This window comes from Carassius carassius, chromosome 27 (genome assembly GCF_963082965.1).
Source record: "Carassius carassius chromosome 27, fCarCar2.1, whole genome shotgun sequence".
Classification (NCBI taxonomy): Eukaryota; Metazoa; Chordata; class Actinopteri; order Cypriniformes; family Cyprinidae; genus Carassius; species Carassius carassius.
Genome location: NC_081781.1, coordinates 9189645 through 9210836, shown reverse-complemented (window position 1 = coordinate 9210836; position 21192 = coordinate 9189645). Strand labels below are relative to the sequence as shown.

General features: G+C 36.4%; 1 protein-coding gene across 2 annotated transcripts; it reads right to left on the bottom strand.

Moving 5' to 3' along the window:
• Window positions 1-1027: 1027 nt before the first annotated feature.
• LOC132106643 (kinesin-associated protein 3-like) lies at window positions 1028-20799 on the bottom strand. Of its 2 annotated transcripts, XM_059512533.1 has the most exons (21): window positions 20617-20799; window positions 19927-20058; window positions 19696-19841; window positions 19551-19609; window positions 19280-19421; window positions 17451-17550; window positions 16929-17058; window positions 16654-16747; window positions 15665-15843; window positions 14676-14838; window positions 11167-11267; window positions 9627-9728; window positions 8822-8930; window positions 8632-8744; window positions 8367-8532; window positions 8137-8262; window positions 7922-8020; window positions 7735-7820; window positions 6099-6285; window positions 5248-5341; window positions 1028-2120 (listed from the first exon to the last, which is right to left on the bottom strand). In XM_059512533.1, exons 1-21 carry the CDS (start codon window positions 20646-20648, stop codon window positions 2009-2011), a joined length of 2472 nt encoding a protein of 823 aa, XP_059368516.1. In that variant the 5' UTR covers window positions 20649-20799; the 3' UTR covers window positions 1028-2008. The 2 variants fall into 2 exon arrangements, with proteins under 2 accessions (XP_059368516.1, XP_059368517.1); XM_059512534.1 differs by lacking the exon at window positions 9627-9728.
• Window positions 20800-21192: the final 393 nt, after the last annotated feature.

Here is a 21192-nt window from a genome sequence, read left to right as displayed (position 1 = left end):
AGATTTAAAAAAAAAATATATAATATTTTATATTGATGAAATCTGACACTAAAAACAGTAAAAATAAAAAATAATAATAATTTGATTAAATGCTGTCCTTTTCAATTTTGTATTCATCAAAATATCTTAAAGTATCACAATTCCCACTATAATAATATACAGAACACCTATACAATTACATTACAAAATAGAAAACTTTTTTTAAACTGTAATAATATTTCAGAATATTTACATTAAAAAAAATCTTACCGACACCAACTTTTCAAAGGGTATATATATATATATATAGTGTTGTATAAAAGTAGTTAGAGAATTAAATGTTTTTTTTTTCTAATAAGGATTATTTTAATAAAATAAATGTAATATAGATCATCTTATTTAATTATTGTTTTAAGCTAATATGTAAAAATGAGTTGCTTTGTTAGCATTTGAATAACATATGAAGTCTAAATTGTTTAAAAAATTAAACAAATATTAAGTGTCCTTTGTGAATCTTTATGAGAAATCCTTCAGAAAGAAACGTGAAGATTGAAAACTACCTTGCTGAAAATGGCACAACATGAGCAAAGTTTAAACAATAAGGTTCTTATACATTTCCCCAAAATGCAAAGCTTTGTCAAAGTCTGCCACGAACCAGGGATGACTGTTTACTTTAGACCCAGAATGCAGGCCTGACAGGTTTGTTTTCCATGGAATCTGTGACATATCGACAGCGAGCTGCTGTTTGTTGTAATGAACAAATGTTGAGTGACAAGTAAAGTACATTTGCCACATGTGCACTGCAGGTACATTCAGCAAAACCACTGAGATCTGTGTTATATGGATATGGCTCCCTTTATGAGATCCACATTAACAATAAGACAGTCCGTCAATTCATAAATATGCATAACCACCCTTTTAAGGAAAGTCTGAATGATGGGAGTGAATGATTAAAAATGAGTGAGCAATCAATGAAAGTAAACAAGGTAAGCATTTGCTTACCCAACTATATGCAAAAGATTTCTATCAAAGTAACATACACAAGGAAAGCTTTTGCACATCAATTTATGTATTTCATATTGCAGCACATTAAATAAAAAGGCAATGTATATAAAACGGTAATCAAGACAAGTCTCAGGCACCAATGAAACTGAGTTTCATAAATACTAAAACGCACATAAAGAGACCAGTATTATGTCAAAAGAACACTTGAGTTTGGCTACATTAGAAAATACATATGAAGCTGTTAGCAGTGCACCAAGCCAATATGTGCTATAAAACTGGTACTACAGTATCAAAAGCAAATAAACAGGCAACAATGTTTTGCACGATCACATTAGTGAGTAGATATTAAGACTGTAAAGTGACATTATTGTTCCCGTGGGCACTGTGCTGTGTTGTCATGTATGAAATGGATTTTAACAAAATATGTTATTTCATATGTGACCCACTATCATTAAAATGACCATTAGATCAGTTGCTTTATGTAAACATATGCAAAACTGAAGGAATCCTATTATGACAATGAATGACTTTAAGTACATGAAATGCAGCTAAAGCTACACAATATTTTTCTTCCAGAAACCTAAGCAAATGTCATGCATTAAACAGATTTTCTTTAATGTACAAATAGATGGTGTTTTCAACGCCCATAACTTAACTCACCTACATCACTGAAACAGCATGCAACTAAACCCCTACTTTTGTTGTATTGCACAGAAAAGGCAATGCGGTGCCATTAGTTTCTTTAGTGTTGACAAGCAACACACAGTAGGCTAAAGTAGGATATGTTAAAACTACATGATCGAGCTCAAAGTGAGCGCTGCAAATCATAGCTTCACTGAGAACAGTCAGCTTAAAACACATTCACATGGAATGTAATATACACATATTACATAGAAAAAAATACTGATGATGAAGAAAATCAGTAGTGTTTCTTTCATTAGAAATGGTAAAGAGACTTAACTAGCATCTTCTAAGAACCATTTAATTGGTTTTTAATAGGTTTTAGGTCTTTCCTGACATTCTCCTACCGTGATGCCGTGTAACCGTAATAAAACTGCTCATCAGGCCGAAAGCCGTAAGCCGTGACAGGACGTGCTGGAGTGACACCCATCTGTCCGTACCCGTCTGTCAAAGAACTGGAGGAAGAAAAACACAGACAACTGTCAGCCTGTCACATCACTTATGAAGAGATAAATCACAAAAACTAACATAAATCGTGTTAATGTGTAATTTATTAGGAAATTACTTTTGTATGGGTTAGATAAAGGTCATTAGCATCACTAGATGGCGCTCTGATTCTGCAAAACAGAACTACCAAGCTTAAAACAGAACTGCTCCAATACCAAAAATATAAGTTATAATAATAATTATATTGATTTACTTTTAACTTAAATTTTGAAGCACTCTGTGAAACAAAGCGGTTTAAAAAAAAAAAAAAATAATAATAAATATATATATATATATATATATATATATATATATATATATGTATAAATGAAAGTTGAAGTCAATTTTTCAAGTCAAATCACCAACAGAATTATATTATTATTGTACTTTATTGTATTTTTCACACCAGCAGTGTTTACCAATTTAAAATTAGATTTTAAAACCAGTAGTAGTATAATAATTCCTCAAGGCAAATGACTAACGGGATCACGTCACATCAGTTGGAAAGGACTAGTATGATCTGCCTTTAAATAAACATCACCCATCCAACATCAGCCTGTCTTCTTAAAATATGGGTTGTTTGCTTTGCCCCTTCCAGCTCCCATAATGCGGTGTTGTTTTTAGACCAAATCACTTCCAGCGATCGGTTACATGCGTTACCCCCTTCACTCCCACCTCTCTGGGCAGCAAGCCTGTCTTTATTCTCTGAGGAACACCACTGCCATCTGGGGAAATTTCAGACTTTGACATCCAGCCTCTACTACTCAAGCTGTTTTACCAAAGAATTTGGGTGAAACCGAAGCTTACAACTAACAGAATAAGTTCAAGAGGGTTAATGGGATGGAAAAGGCAGCATGTTGTAAATCATATGATCACTCCAAAGAGTGTCCAGGTAAAAGACAGGCCTTAAAAGTGTGCGTTTGTGTTATAATCATTCTTACAGTAAATCATTCATCCCAAAGGGATGCTGTCATCCTTTCCAGGAAAGTTGAAAAGATGACATTTTCTGCAGGTTTACACAAATAATGATGTTAGTAGAGACTGAAACCAACTTTTTTTTCATCTAGGTTCATTTGTCTAATCATTTAATCTAAACTAAATCATTTGAGATGTTTTACCGTTTATCCTTCTACCATCTTATGAAACATAGCCTTTGGCCCTTTACACTTGAGGGTCACAGACACAGTGCACTTAGTGATAATCTAAAGATCTTAGGCTGGACGCAAACGGAAAAAAGATCCCCATGTCTGGCCCCGGTGGCCCCTGAGAGTTAACACTGAGGTGAGATCCTGTGGGGGAAAAAAAAAATAAAAATACATAAAACACCCGGACACCTCTAAACAAGAAAGTGTCTGTTTCCAGTCTCTTTCGTTCCTCTGGTGCCCAAAAATTATGATTCTGTTATATTTTCCCACCCTCATGTCTTTCCAAATTCAAATTCTTTCTTTCATGAAACACAAAATTAGAAAAAAGTGCTATTTTCTATGTATTGAGACAAAAAAAAGCACCATAAAGTATTTTAAAAGAATTTCCATATGACAGTTTTGAAATGACACAAGGGTGAATGACAAAACTTATTAAATTATTATTTACTTTTCATTCATTTAAATGCCCCCTTGTTGAAAATAAAATTTATTTAAAATAACAAAACAAAAAAAATCTTACTGACCCCAAACTTTAAACAGTAGTATATCAAATCAAGTGTTATCTGCAAACAAATCATGCTTGACCTGTTCTCAGAGCTGATTTGAATTATTTAGCCATTTGTTCTATTACTTTAAACCAACTGGTCTCTATTAGTGAATATATGAAGTCAGTTCCCCTCAAGCTCACACAGGTGTCCCAGCAGAGTAACCACAGGTGTAGTTCATCACATTACCTCTGGACATGTTACATAACATTTGCAATCAGAAAGTATCCAAAGAAAGTCAAATAAATAAACGCCATGTGGTTTAACACTTTCTAATGCAATGTCATTTAAATATTTTTTGTAGCTTAAGTGTCCAAATACTTTTTGTGGGAACTGTACTTGTCCTGTTTGGCCCTGGCAATATTTCACCAAAAATAATGTTTTATGCTTCACTGCTTTAAAATGATCTTATTTCATTTTTAAATATTAAATTAATTAACGTGTAATGCGTTTTTGGTCTAATCATAACATTCACAATGAGGAACTCGCATTTTTCAAGCAAATGCAGCCAAGAATTTGTTTTCATCTGAAATAACTAAGCGTTATTGGGGTGCTAAATTAAATATTGCTCTGTGCTATTCTATAAATAGAAGTGATTCTATTAAAGGCTTATAAAAGAGCCGTTCCCAGTGTGTCTGGCTCCTGATTCAGCGCAGGGGAACCTAGGCTGGATTTCATTATTGTGTTAACCTGGATCTCTAACACCACACAGATAAAATGAAAACCACACTTTCAGGTCACACAATTCCCTTTGCACTCTCAGTGTATTCTACAGGTATCGCTTACAAAGAGCTGTGAAAAACAAACATGGCTTCCTCTGCCGCCCTCCTCCCCCTCATATTCACATGCTCCTTATTTTTCAGTGCCTCTTCTCTGACTTCACCACTCCATCCTTTCTCTCAGAGACTAATGTATAATTCAGCAAGCTCTCCCTGTTTTTAGATCTGTTATAAGCCTAACACATATGACTGTCTAATCATGTAAAGGGGTCACTGTATTATCATTAACAGCCCCATATCAAATAATCCCTTCTTTGATTAATGAGTTGAATATTTGGAACAGAGCTCAAATATTTTGCAATACGTCCCATGACAAAGTGGGCCACACCATAAATCATAGCATCAAGTCATCACATTAGCGCTTTGCTGAAACCCCTAAACAGTAGGTATATGGCAACTGAAGCAGTTTTGGAAAAGGCTGAATAGAGGGAGCTGTGTTTACTCTCAAAGCTGAGGGTTTTACTGTTGGAGGAGTGCTGCGTCCTGCTGGGATGCCGGAGGACTCTTTGACGCAGCATTTTTGAGCCCTTTCCTGCTAAAGCCAACAAAACTGGCAGACAAAGATATGTGTGTGTGATGCAGTAATAACAAAAGGCAGTTTGACTCATTCATCATATTTAAATGTACCTGCTGGGGAAACCCTGTGGTCCTAACAGGTCTCCATTCTGGAAGTCTGTGAAGAACTCTGGACTAATGGCACCATCTGCTGGGATTATTCCATCTGTGGGAATCACAAAGAGATCGAATTTCAGTGGCACCTCTGTGCTAAAGCATTACAGAAAATACAGAGATGCATCAAATTACTCATAATATTTTGCATTTATTATTAAAATTATAATTTAAATTTAAACAAAATATCTAAAATTTTAAATTAAAATTAATTAAATTAATTATAAAAATAATCTAAAAGTAATATAGGATTTTTTACTAGATTACAGATTACAGTATATTTTGTATTTATATATGAGAGATATATTAGAGATTTTTTGTGGAACCAGCCAACCCCAAAAGTAGGGTGCTAATATTTAATTTAATTAAATAAAATGAATTAAAACCACATTAAAATGCTAAAAAAAAAAAAAAAATCAAAAGGTTAACTGAAATCATGTCTTTTTACCCCAATAACTATTTTTTATTTTATTTTTATTTTTTACTGAAAAACATACACATTTAGAATCTCGAAACTCACAAAGAGGAATGTTTCATTAATTATTAAATATATCAATCAATACTTTCAGTTCATTAATATGTTTGAAAACAATCAACACTGTCATAATTACCAAGGAAATATCTTGTATATGGGGCCAATATTGTTCACCAGGAAAAAAATCATGTCTGATTGCTTACAAAGATATTTAAAAAATAAATAAACTCAAAGTATGCTGACATATTTAAAAAATACTAAATTTAAATGCCCTGTTCATAAGAACTACTATTTAAATGCAGCTATATTTATCTAAATCCTCGTCCAATATAACCTGCGCTGTAGAAGAGGTCTGGCCGTTCCAGGATGTCACCATTTTGGAGAAAGGGTTCTCCATCATCTCCATACATGAAAGGCTCTGCCTCATCCATCTGCCGGTTCTCCACCATCTCCAGCCACTGAGAGTTATGCCAGCGGAACTTCTCACTCTGGATCTTCTTACCCCACTCCACATCATATTCCTACAGACAAAGACATAGAGATTATTAGCACAGTACACAGAGAGGCTCTGCCTGTATTGCCTCTCTGCATGTGCCATACCTAAGATGTGGGATGAATCAAGTGAGCGGTGTTGCCTGGCAGACGGATAACATAGTAGCTGTTTATTTTAACTCTACAGGGACTGAGCGTAATAAAACCTCTTTGAGGTTGGTGGAAATAGCGAAGTTGAGCAACCCGGCTCTCTGATTAATCATCCCCACACGGGGTGGAAGGCCTGGGGCACTGATGGCCACCTGAGGCCCAGGCCTCAAACAGGCCTCATTGTCACCAGTCCTGGCCTCACCGGCACACACAGTGACACTTTCTGCCAAGACACAGATTTATCATTGTAAAGCATTAAAGGCACCACATGCTGCACTCCTGTGGCCAATCACCAGGATGAATGTGGTCTGATACTCTGGCTAATCAATCTTCAAGTAGCTGAGCTCATGACGTTACTGAACATTTGGATCCAAAGCAGATTTGGGTGTTTTATAAATAAATCTGGGGGGAAAAAAATCAAGCATGTCCAGAAATAGCATTTAAAAATGAATTATGAATGACTTCTCCTGTCTGGGTTAAAAACCACTGTCACAAAGGAAAAAAAGACTTGGCTATGACAAGCCTAAATTAGAAAAACTCATTTAAACAATATTCATCAGATTTTCATATTTGTATAACATAAAAAAAGAAAACGGGGAGGATGACCAACAACATGTATGTGAATGTGTGGCATTTAGCAGATCTGCGTTCTATCCATTATCCCCACATGATAGTAAGCAGGCATCTCCTCCTCTCTCTTTGATGTGGCTCCCTGCCTTAATGGCCCTTTCCGATCAGATGTATGGAACACTTCCCTTGGCCTCAAGACCAACCCTAATTACGTTAATCTGAGGCCTGGGACAGATCACACACGACAGAGCTGCTTCAGAACAGCTTATACATTTAAACCGCTAGCAATGGTGTTCATCCAACATTCTTTTATGTAAAATGACCCTGACTACAAACCGTATGTGCCATATTTAACTTTAACAATGAAATGTGGGTTAAGACAATTGGATGGTCTCCCTCTTGACTCAAAAGAAAAGAAAAGAGGAAGTCAGATGATGTGGCAAAAAAAATTCCACTAATTTATATGAATCTGAAATAAAATATCAATGTTAGACAAAACTTACTAATGCCACTTTGGCAATTAACTGAAATATAACAAATAAAGTTGAGGTGATAAAATAATTAAAACTAAATAAATAGAAAAGTAAACTAGAAGTATAAAAAACGAATAAAAATGGCAAAAACACTTTTTTTTCGAATTACTAAGACTACAATGAATACTAAAAATATAAAAATAAACCCTTGTTTGAAATATTAAGAAATAAATTAACTTGAAATTGGTGGGGAAAAACACCATACAGGTACAGATTCATACTCACAGCAATGATGTCCAATGTATTGTCACACACTTTGCGTATTTCTGCATTTTTGTCATGCATCAAGTCAATGAGATATGCAGGAGCCTCTGATAAGATAACGGTCAAGGACAAAACCTTTGAAAGAGGAACTGCTGTATGACTGAACAACAACATCACGCAACTGCAGGTTTTACAAAATGAGGGATACGCGTTTCTTTTATGATGACATCTCGGGTGGCCTGGTGAAACACCATTTGGTAAAAGACGTACACAATCTGACAGACAAACTCATCATCTTCTTGCTGGGCTGAGGATGGAAGGAAGAAAGAGATTATCATTCCTCTACTTCCACTAACATATGTCAAAAAAACAACTACAGAACATGCACTTTAAAAGCACGCTGAGTATCAGAATGTTTCCCACCATTCAGCAGCTCTATTAGAGCAGGAATGATGCCTGATTTGGCCAACATTACAGCACAGGAGTCGTCCATGGAGACGGTGCCAATCATGATCACCACCTCCAAAATGAGGTCATCCTCTGCAGAGCCTAAAGAAGAAAAACAACAGCAAGTCACATATCGTGAGACCCTGCAACTAATATTCTCCTATATTGTCCATCGTGATAAAACAGTAAAGTTGATTGAGACAGACCTGGTTTGAGGTGGTCTTTGAGATAAGGCACCAGGTTGTACTCCTTTAGCAAAAGTTCCCAGTCAAGATCAGGAATAGTAAGATTGGAAAGAGTTCCCAAGCACTCAATCACAAACTCCTCCTCTTCCTTCAGTCCGATCTGAGCCGCCAGGTCACCAACATAATCCTCAAACACATCACATGCTTATTAGTTTTCAATGGAATAAACATCAATTACATTTTCTAAATGAACTTGGGTGAGTATATTCTCGGTTTTGACTCTCACAATGAAAAGATTTTTAGAAGGTCCATCATGCTGAGATATATTTCGGATCATCTTCATCATCAGAGGATCCTTTATCTTCAGTGCTCTCTTCATCAGCATCTTCAGACCATTGCCTTGAATGGAAACATTCAATTAAGCACGGAGTCTGCTCTTCAATGTTTTTTGTTTGCACGTTTGTATCTGTTCTCACCTTCACAAATAATCTGGGCATTCCTCTTGTTAGCAGCCAGATTGATGCAGAAGGAAATGAGCTCTGCGTCAATCCTCTCCTCACCAGAGTCAAACAACATCTTCATTACCTTACAAACAAAACACCAGGAAATAATAAAACAATCAGAGCACTTGCCACAGAGTGAGGTTGTCAGCAGTCTTCAGTGTCGCATGATCCTTAAGAAATCATTCGGATATGCTGATTTTGTGCTCAATAAACATTTCTTATTATTATCAATGTTTAAACAGCTGTGCCACTGACAAGTTTTGTGGACGTGTGATACATTTCTTTGATTAAGTAAAACAGCATTTATCTGAAAATATAAATCATTTGTAATATTATGTATTTACAGTCATTTCACTGATCAATTTAATGCACTCTTTCTGAATAAAAGAAAAATTACAAAAATTATAATAAAAAATATATATTTACTGACATCAAATTCAGTAAATTTTAGTCCAGTTACCTCATACCCAAAAACTTCAAGCTCAATTGCCCCGTTCTTTCCTGAAAGATACAACTCAACAAAGTCAGCAAGCGCCTTGAAGTCCTGACCCACCTAGAACCCTAATCAAACCCGCCTTTGTCCCACAAAAAAAAGCTGACAGACCTGAAACATTTTTTCCAAACTCCAGCACCCAATTTGTACTTTTCCCAGACATCCAGGGGCTGCTGATTTTCTCATGCGAATCCTAACTTTAGACACAAACCTTACATGTCACACTGCATTAGCTTGGCTAACTTCACCACACCCCAAGAGGAACAGAGGACTGGACTCTGCTACCTGAGGGGACAGTAGGGGTCCAGGAAGGGAGCGTGGGGGGAAAGGGAGTGGGCAGAGGTCCAGGCCTGGGCTGAAGTGGTCAAGGGTTGTCAACATCGCCCCCTGATGTTAATGATAAGCAGGAGGCCCGGAGAGAGGGTAAAAAGGCAGTGGTGAGTATGCAAAGCATACAGTCCCATACTGAGTATCACATAGCAGCCGCCCTGCAGCCTAAATCACTGTGGCTAGACTTACTGGCACCTGCCCTGCTTTCACATGCTACATCCAATCGCCCCACCAAAACCTTGGTAACCCCCAGCCTGCAGTATCCATGTTTTCCTCTTCTATTCACCCAATTTGTCCATGAAGAGCCTTTCTATTTCCTTTCTTCTTACACTTTAATGTTTGCTGGTTCCTTATTCTGAATGTTAGCAGTAATCTGCTTTTGTGATCTTATTTAAATTTGTTACACCCAATATGTAGGGCTGTAACAGTACACAAACATGTGTACGTTGTGGTTTTTTTTAAATGTAATTTTATTAAATAATACTTTACTGAACAAATTGCTTTTTTTCCTTTAAATAAATTTGATTACAGTTAACATTTTCTACCTCAGCTTCTGTTCTAGCCTTTTCACATTACTATAAGGTTACAATTAACAACAGATAGCCCAAACTTAAATTAAATTGCTATTTATTTTTAACTATAATAAATCAACACTCATTGCAAACGTGTAAATTGCACATAATGCTGTTTCTAAATTATACAAATTCCATTTGTTGCTGGCCTACAATCATTTACACAGTGGCTGACATGTTTCCTAAAAGATTTAATTAAACATAGCCTAAATTAAATAAGACATAATTAACAGGTAAAGTAAAATATAATTAAGAATATAGTCTAGTATTTCTCAAAATGCTCTTCTCTAGACTCTCTAGAATTTCACTTCCAGTTTGTTGCTGCCACGCATTTTAAGTTTGAGCTCCGTCAAGTTAATTCTTTATTGTCTATTCTTTTATCTTAAAATCAGGTTTACACTCCATCATTTTCATTTCTATACATGTGCATATATCCCTTATCATATTCTACAACACATGCGTACCGAACCAAAAGACCCATACAAGAAGATTTTCGGTATAAATACGTGTACTGTTACACCCCTAACACATAGTGACCCAATGAAAAAAAAATTAAAAGACGACAAGAAAAAGCCCTCTACTGCACTAGGTTCTCAAACCTTTTGACCACTGAATTTCCAAGATTTTTCCAGTTATTTGTGATCAACTGATTCCATCTACACTGGTTGCAAAACATCATGATGCAACAAGACAGTGACAGTATACTGATGCTGTTCTAGTTCTGACTTACTCCACATTTTCGAAAACAGTAGAAAAGGATCTGGAACTTGAAATTTGATGCATCAGATGTAGACAGCTTCAAGCTGTTGCATTGTGGAGCAATGGGACAATGTTCGCACCAAATGTTGACATGATGTGAGAGTGAATATAGACCTCTCCTGTCCCCTGCGATAAGATCATGCTAATGCAGGCTGATCTCTCACCTGTGGAATGCAATCCGTGTAGGCAAACATAGACTTAAAACGGTCGTCCATACTGATGTGGTACAGAATGCACATGGCGATCTGTCTCTGCACTTCGTCTCCTGAAAAAACCACACACAAGCCATGAATGGAGAGACACACTGCATATTCAAGGTAGCCTGAACTACAACTTTTTCTTTAGTAGAAATACAGAGCAGGATAAACAGGACAGCACCAGATTGCACTTTTAAGCATTTGATTCTGATTAGAGTCACAATCGTCCCAATATTTAATGGATCAAGGCCCTTTGCTAGTGCCAGAATTCGTGTCCAGGATTTACGTCATAGGGAACTAGAGAGTGGAATGAGACACTTTTTTGGTCATTGCTATGGACCTATACTACCATTCAAAAATCTGTGGTCAGTGAGACTTTTTTGTTGGAAAGAAAGAAAATAATACTGCTGTTGAAAATAGATGAATTAAACTGATGAAAAAAAAACGTATAACTTATACAAATGCTGTTCATCAAAGAAATCATCAAAAGATTCTTAAAAAAAAAAAAATGCACCATGATTTCCACAAAAATATTAAGCAGCAAACAGTTTCTTGAGCATCCAATCAGAATATTAGAATGATTTCTAAAGGATCATGTGACACTGAAGACTTGACAGTTCTAAATCACAATAATATTTCACAATATTATTATTTTTACTTTATTTTTAATCAAATAACTGCAACCTTGTTTAGCATAAGCTACTTTTTTCCCAAAAACAATAAAACATCTTACAAACACTAAATTTTTGGACAGTAACGTTATTATAGACAAATCACATCTGCAATAATTACTTTGTTAATCTTTGGATTTTTTTTTCAGATCTGGTATTTATTTCAGGCCTGAATAATTCTGACCCTGAGAAAGCACAGTTTCCCTTCACAAAGCAGACTGAAACCTGGACCTGGTAAGAACCTGAGCCTCTGACTTAATCAGACAGACAGACCCAGACCCCGAGAGAGGGAAGAGGGGGCGGGGACGGGACGGAGCCAGCATTGGACCCTTTAGGCAAGGTTATCTCAGCCTATTGGAGCCAGATGTGTTCCAGAGTCCCCTGAAAAAAGAAGGGCTTCTCCATTTAATTGGGGAAAAAAGAAGGAAGCATACATTTTACTGCCATTAATAACTTCAAGCCAAGCTGCTCTGCACCGCTAGCACCACGATTGGCCTAAACATGTGCTTCTCATTAGTGAAAGACACACACAAGCGTACAATCGAGCTCTAGCGCACAATCAGAGGTCAAGCGCAAACATACACATGCAAACCCCGGGTTAACGCCTCGGCCTGCACATTGGGAGAGGAAAATGGAGAATCCTTTATGAGGATGGAGGAGAAGGGCCAGTAAAAATGTCCAAAACAGCCCCAGAGCCTGGGAGAAATAAGCCCATTAAAAATTCATTATCCTGTTCAGGGTGCGTTTAGTGGGAGAGCAGGAGAGCTAAACTTCAATTACACCCCAGAAAGATTTACACCACCAAACCGCCATAAAAGCCACGGCAGCCAGGCCTTCAGGCGACCACTACAATCCTTGACACCCATGTCCTTCAGAGCTGATCGAGACATTGACTACACTTTAATGGTAAACAGGGATCAGGTTGGTAGATTTGTGATCCAATAACCAATTACTCAATTAGTGAAGTTGACCTATTTAGATTCTATCTAGATAAAATGTATTTCATATTTGTACATGCCCTGCCAACATTGTTATATTTTTGCTATTAGCAATGTATTTTTTTTTTGTTGAAATAATTTAGAATCTAATTTATATTTTTTTAACAATATAAAATGTTTGGCAGAAAAACACATTTAAGTTTTGAAACCATAAATGTGGCAGATGGTTGCATATGAAGGCAATATATAAGTGATATATAAGCAGTGGTCTGCTGTGTGACAGGCGAAATGGTGATTTCTTTTCTGCACTTAGATGAAGACACCCACCTCCTGCACTGCAAAAAATTATCTTCTTACAAAGTAAGAAAGTCTTGTTTTCCAGTACAAATACCGAAGCATTCTTAAATCAAGATACATTTACTTGAGAAGCAAAATGAAATAAGATGCGACGCCTTGTTTTTTTTTTTTTAAATATGTATAAAACTTAAGTGAGTTTTTTGCTTAAAATAAGAAAAATCTGTCAATATATAAAAAAAAAAAAAAAACTTGATGTCCCTGTGACCATGTTCTTACCACATTAGAAGATATTAATTCTTGTTTTATGAAAAAAATCTTTATACATATTTTAGAAAACAACATTTTATATTTTTTTTTGTCAATTTGCTTCTCAAGTAAATGCATCTTGATATAAGAATGTTTAGATATAGATAAACAAGAAAAAACTAATTTTCTTTTCTTTTTTGCAGTGTGATGGAAGAGGGAGTTGTCGATCAGTTGGTTTTGGTTCTGAGATAATTCATCAAAGAGGTCTGAGAGGATACCAAACTTCACTTTCATCTTATCAGCAAGGTCAGAAGAGCAGATAGGAGCCTCATTCAGTGCACGCCGAAGATTCATGAGGCATCTGCAATACTCTGACAGGACTTGATGTCACATTCTTACAAACCAGACCAGATAAAAGCAGAGCTTACATACACACACACCTTCTTCAAAAAATACTTACAAGAACATCACATCATCCACACTAGTGCAAAAGGACCATTAGCTGTTGGCAGCCAGTCTAAAGTGTTCATAAAGAATGAGTAGTTGTACGTGTCTGACGGAGAGAGAAAATCTCCATAAGTCGCTAAATGTGGACTTCCCTCGAGCTGGAAGAACAACATTTACTTTAGAGCTGAAGCTGTTTTTTTAACAAATATATTACATTAACTGCACGGGACACACGACACCCCCCTGAGGCCTTGCAAAAAACACATTGTTGGTGCCAAAGCCAACCACGCCTGTATATGTAGTCCATGCACCTATCGTGTGTTTCGTTTAATCTCGGAAAGTGGTCTTTGAAAGACAGGACAGATCCAGACTGTAACTGCTTTATGAGGCTAAGAAACATTTGTATCCTCAAACACAAAATAATTGACTAGTAGATTTACTTTCTATGACTTATGCTGTCTCAATGGTTGTAACACTGCAAGTCTGTCAAATGGACAAACTTGATTCATTTGTTTGAACAATCATTTGAAATCATAACCATGAGATAAAATAGGGCGTTTTTCATGAGCAATGTGGGTTTGAAGCAGCTCACAAAATTTTGAGTATTTCCCCATTTTTGTCCAGCACTCGCTCTACTATGAGCACATATAAAGTGATATAATAATAATAAAAAAAAAAAAAAAAAAAGTATAACATAAAATAAAATGTCAATAATTAAATATTAAATAAAAACCGACAAAAATATATTTTGATTATCTCTACTATCTATATACACACACATACATGTAACAAAAATAATAAAATGATAATTTATAGAACAACATAACATAATTATAATATATTTCAAATAAAAAAAAATCTCCTACAGGAATCTTACCTAGCAGTGAGGTGAGTTTGGGCAGAAGGTCCGCCTGCACCATCTTGCTGCGGAGGCCAGTGTCAAACGAGAGATTAAGGAGGAGACGAAGAGTTACGTTCAGGAGATCTTCATGTTCACAGGGCACCAGTTTTGCCAGCTTCTCTACTGTATCTATCTCTGCCTATCAAAGAGAGAGAGATGATTGTGATGGAGTGATGTAGGAGACCGTTGTCAGGTCTGTCAGTTAGTTCTTTTTGTGCCTGTGGCTTGGCTTGTTAACACATCTGCTTGCTCCAGCTGTGGTCAAACACAGCCACAGACGGACAGCCCAGCAGAAACGTGATCCCCATTAAAGCCACTGTTCACAGCCTGGAACCAGTTTTCAAATCAAGCCTTCAATGTTAATAACTGCATACATCTAAAACCTTGCATTCACAGTCGGCGTCAAACAATGTGACAGAACCGTAATCTCCACACGACTGAAAGCATTAAATTAATCATACAAGAGTGTGTGTATTGTTGTATAGCATTTGTCAAAGTCGTAATAATCTTTTTGTGGCTGACTCGACTAATGTGTTTAATTTAGAAGATCAGAAATTAGCTGACTAATGAATCCAAATAAATGACTGCTGAGATAACCTTCGGTCTAGAGTTAAGTGTGTGATTGGTTGCAGGTGGAGGAAGTGTGGGATAAGTGGTCGACTAAACAGTACAGCTAAACTGCAATACAGAACATCACATGAGCAACAAGTTATGAGAACAGGTGTGGCTGATTTAGAAAGGAGAGAGTAATAATAAGAAAGTGACAACTGGGGTGGTGTAGCCTTGTGGGGCCTTTCAGGTTGCAATCTTTAAACACAGCATTTTAACACCCCATGGAGTTCAACATCAATGGAGTTCTGGGGCTATTAGTGCATCCTATAAGCTTTGAGGGCATCAGTGTACTACTACAAGTTTACAGAATAAATAAGTCACTTTGGATAAAAGCATCTGAAAGTATTTCTTACCATGTCATTCTTATTTTCTAAGAAGATACTGAGTTTCTTGAGGAAGGACACCACCAGCACCAGTAGCTCCTCACTGTCTCTGTCCAATGTTTTCACCAGAAGGTGGACAATGTTCTTGTTCCTCATCTTCAGCTCTGTGCGAGTGTCCTCAGACAGATTCAGCAGCAGGTACAGAGCAACTGATGGCACAGAAACACAAACAGGGAAGTCATCAATACATTTTCAAATCTGTTTTTAAAACCGATAATATTGGAAGCATATTTAGTGCTTCAATTAGTGCTTCAGGTCAAACTGTATAGTTCAAAAGTCTATATTGTGTAAAAATATTATTTTATTCAGCAAAGAGGCATTAGACATCAAAGGTGACAGTAAAGATTTTTCAAACAATGTTTTAAATTATGTTCTTCTGAACTTTCTATTATCAAACAATCCTGAAAAAAGGAGAAATGGCTGCTGAAAAATTTACTTTGCCATCTCAGTTATAAATTACATTTTAAAATGTATTCATATAGAAAATAGTTATTTTAAACTGTAATAATATATCCACAATATTACAGATTTTACTCCATTTTTGGTCAAATTAATGCATACTTAGTGAGAATACTTCTTTTAAAAACATTTCCAGAAATCTTTCAGACACCAAACTTTTGACAGTGTTTATGTATACATATCTTTTGTAGTGCACTTTACATTATTTTAATGTCTGATTTCATTTGTACTTATTTCTTAAAAAGAGCAGTGCAATTTCTGCAACATCAGATTCGTAAAATAATGATTATTAGTAAGAAAATCACAAACATCAACTATAAAAAGGACAAATCGTTTTTAATTTGTATAGAACAGTGCATATTTATAAAATCAGCGACAACATTCATATTTGGCATCAGCATCAGCCAAAATTTCCATCGGAGCCTGGCTAGTCAAAACGCATCTTTAAGCTGTAAAATGAGACAATTCTTTGTGGGTGTGTGGGTAATAATGTTTTCTACCTCTCAAAAGCTGTTCCTGTTTGGTCAGAAGTCCATGGTACTTCTTCAGGGCTTTCTCGTACTCCTTCTTCAGGTTCTGATTGTCTGGGTCATCGTCCCGTTCAAAAAGTCAAGGACCTTGTCTATTAAACCCTTGTGTTCAGAGCAGTAATTAAAGGGCAACATTTTAATTAAAACATAACACCCATGCCCCCTGACCCTTGGCATGACTTTACCTTTACCCTTTCTCTGACATCCTGTCACCCTTTCACCTACGCCCCCTGCTACACTGAAAGGATATCAGCCTTCTTTTTCTTCTGCAGTTCGTCCTGCCACAGGTCATAGCGCTTCAGCTCATGCTCAATTATGCTCATGCTCAGCGCTCCGATCTTGTAGTGCGTGATCAGGCCGTGAAACTGGGAGAAACTGGAGATAAAAAAACTTGTTTGTCTAACCTTCACCATGCATTCAACCATTCCAAAATAAAACCTTAACCCATGTCAAACACACTCGCTCACCGAGAGCATGATGAATGTTAACCAAACCATTGCAGACTTTAGCAAAATAACATCAGAAGGCAAGAGATTCAAGAATGATTCGAGCTTTCACATTTACCTAGAGCCTGGCTTTTCACATGAGTCCTGACAGCAGCTGATGTGTTGTATTATGATAGGAGTATTTAATATTATGACTCGCATGCAAGAAAATATATTCTTCTCATGGCACATCGCCATTGTTGTGTCTCAGCTCCATACACAACACCCATCAAACTGAAGAGTGAGTCTTGGCTAGAGTATGCAGAAGTGTAGCCCGTTTACCTGGAGAAGCAGAAGAAGACGTAGATGATGGTGGTTGCCAAATCGACACTCTGCTTCCAGTCTTCCCTCAGGACCCGGGCCAGCGCGCCCAGAGCAGTCTCTGTGGGAGAGCAGACAAAACCCTAAATGCTTTCATTGCTCATGAAAAGAACTCCCTTTGTGAATACAAAATGGCAACGGGTTGAAATATGTGGCTGCTTGTGAATAACTTGTGAATATGGAGAATATTTTAGGATACGGGCTAATGGGAAAAGAAAGAACACATTTGCAAAGGAGAAAATTGCATTGTGGGTAAAAATCCAATGACACTATTGTAGATACTAAAAGGCAAATCGTCAAAGGGAAGTAGAATACAGGTTGTAGTACTACAAATATGGATTGAGTTACAGTGAACAAAGGGCTCAAAGAGATCAGACAAGGGAGAGTGTAAATGTAAGAGAGTTACTTTTATTATTAATGGATTCCCATACTCTGTTTTATTTTACTAATGTTTACTGTTAGTGGCATTAAGTTTAGTGAAAAATTACTTTTGAAAGTCTCTTATTCTCACTAAGGCTGCATTTATTTGATCATAAATAGTAAAAACATTAATAAGTGAAAGTGGCGTGACATTCAGCCAAGTATAGTGTCCCATACTCAGAATTTGTGCTCTGCATTTAACCCATCCAAAGTGCACACACACACCGTGAACACACACCTGGAGCAGCCATTTATGCTGCAGCACCTGGGGAGCAGTTGGGGGTTCGATGCCTTGCTCAAGGGCACCTCAGTCTTGGTTTTGCCAGCCAGAGAGTCGAACCCACAACCATAGGGTTAGGAGTCAAACTCTCTAACCACTAGGCCACAACTTCCCTATATAAAATATTATTAAAATGTAATATTTATTTAAAGTGTAATTTATTTCTGTGCAAGCTAAACTGAATTTTAAGCACCCATTACTCCAGTCTTCAGTGTCGCATGATCCTTTAGAAATCATTCTAATGTGTTGATTTGACACTCAAGAAACATTTATTATTATAATCAGTGTTGTGCTGCTTAATATTTTTGTAGAAACACAAAGGAACAGAATCGAAGATTCAAAAGAACAGAATTTATATGAAATACTTTTGTAACTGCCACTTTTGATCAATTTAATGAATTCTTGCTGAATTTTTTATTATTATTATTATTATTATTATTATTATTATTATTATTACTGACTGATTTTGAATAGTAGTGTATAAAGTATTTGTGCTAATATGACAAGCCCTCTTTCATAAGAGTAAGAGCAGAAACATTGGGGCTTAGAGACCATTTTCTTATGAAAGAATGAAATAATGGAATATGGAATGAGAATGACTGCAAAGATATGATAATAATGTCCTAAATATGGCATCCTACAAAACTGGGTGATATTTCACCCAAAAATGAAAAATCTGTCATCATTTACACACCCTCAGTTTTTTCAAACCTGTAGGAATATGTTTCTTGTTTTCAAACCTAAAAGAAGATAATTTGTAAAATATCAGGGTCCAACATAGGAGCCCACTGACCTTTATTGCACAGACAAAAAAACTAAACATTTTTTCAAAATACCTTCTGTTGTGTTCCACAGAAGAAAGAAAAGTCATACAGGTTCGGAACAACAAGAGGGTGAGTTAATGATGACAGAATTTTAATTTTTTTTTAGGGGCACTATCCTTTTAATCATACATGAGGAGCAAACCAAAGCTTTGTTATATGGTAATGTAAATGTATTTAAAGTAAGGCTTTATGAGGAAGGTTTATAGATAAAATCCTAAACTGTTTAAAAATGACTTTTTAACCATTAGCTCCAGTGTGCAACACACCATTCTGCAGCAACTCCTCCAGGTTGTCAGGGTTACGGGCCAAATGGAGAATGAGTGTAGCTCCTCTGATCTTCTCAGGGATGTCCTCATACAGAAGCTCAACATAGTCCTCTATGCTATTAATGTTGGCCTCCTCATCAAGCTGCAGGAAACATAGCATTAAATGAGTCAAAAATGTTTTTATACATTTTGGTTGAGGACTTGATAAGAACTATCATATATATATATCATTTGTGACACAAAAACAAATTAATATTCATTTCAACTATACCTCTATGCCTTCAAAAGGAGTCAGGTCTCTTGGCTTGATCTGTTTCTTCTCTTTCTTTTCTGAATAAACAAAACACAAACAATCGCTATAGCACTGAAGCACTTTTTATAATTTGTTTTTAATTTGTTTTTTCTTCTCAGCCTACCAGCAGATTTCTTGCGGTTCTGCAGATAAAACAATAACTGCTCCACCTCAGGAAGTCTGGAGGGGGAAATGAGTCTACACTCCTCCACTACCTTCCGTGCTAAAGACGCAATATCCGTGTTGGAATTCAGGCTTTTCAGACGGATTCTGCAATCGGAAGAAAGTTTTATCTTTAAAAAAATCTACCACACAATCACTTTTCCTACTACTCCATTTATCTGAATGATCTTACATCTTCTGGCACTCCTTGCGTTCTCCCAGCATCGGGTCTCCCATCTCTCCTAGGATTGTAGCTTCCACTTCATACTGGACAACAAGGGCTTTTTCTGTGGGGTGGACATCTAAACTGCCACCCTTATATTTCCTGAACACAACACATTACAGATTATCATTGAAAGTTATAAATTATGTATTTCTCCTACTTTTGAGTTACCTATAAAAGATGTTCAATGCATAAAGCTTATCTTTAAAAAAGTCGTATTTTATTGGTAAAACAATCATGTTTTGTTATCCTTCTTGTTTTGTTTTTATCAGAAATGTTCCAAAATAGTAAACCTGAAGCAACATTAAATATCACTGTAAACTAATGTAAACATTCAGTACCATTGTAAATATACGTACAAACACATTTTATTAATTTAATAACTCTGTTTAATATGCTGAATGATGATATTGTGGTGGTGATGATGAGGAGGATTATGCCCATATAAACGTCACTTGAAGACACATAAATATAAATTGACGTCATAATTTCCCTGCACTTTTTGAAAGCTGTACATATACATGAAAAATGTATGTCTTACACCTTAGAAAACAACATTCACAGGCATATATATTGTGTTTTTACTTTAATGCAGGGTTTAGCTCAAGCTCGACCACTACAGCTAATGACAGAGCTCGCTCGCATTACACAGACACTCACCGTTTTAAATATCTGGCGTCGTCCGCTTGCATTGTTGCTCATTAATTAAAGCAAATAAACCTGTGCGGCTGATTTCTGTCTGCTGTTTTGACGCGTGTCTAATGTCTGGACTGCTTCATCGTTTCTGCTCTGGCAGGGTGCTGCTGTTTGTGTTGCTATGGGTGTGTACTGAAATTCTGTGAATAAGCGTAGAAGCAGAAATAAGCGGAAGAACCTCTAGCGCCACCTGTATATGTGGAGGTACGTATCGCTCACGTGGAATACATGTACTGGCAAGACCTTTGTTGGTTTTTATTTGTGTTTATGTATTTATACGGGGAATTTGTTTCTCTTCAACGCATTTTATAGTGCTGAATGAATTAGTTCAAGGCTAATAGTTTTAACTACCTAGTAGCTACCTATTTTTCAATTGGAAGTGAACTTGTTATTGATGGCTTCTAAACCAGATTAGCTTGTACGAATTTCTGTCAGAACAGTAAAGATTGTAAGAATACATGATTCTTTTTAAGCACCAACCCAGTTTTTATACAGTTTTTGGACTATTAGAAAAAAATATAGTTTTGTCTTAGAAAGTAC

Bases quoted from the DNA above. Each gene is read 5' to 3' on its own strand.
- LOC132106643 (XM_059512533.1), bottom strand. From the start codon at position 20,648: ATGCAAGCGGACGACGCCAGATATTTAAAACG. The intron at 16,748-16,928 runs CTTTCAGTGTAG...TTTGAACGGGAC, and splicing joins AGAAAAAGAAGGCTGATATC to GATGACCCAGACAATCAGAA. The intron at 15,844-16,653 runs GTAGAAAACATT...CTGTGCCATCAG, and splicing joins ACAGGAACAGCTTTTGAGAG to TTGCTCTGTACCTGCTGCTG.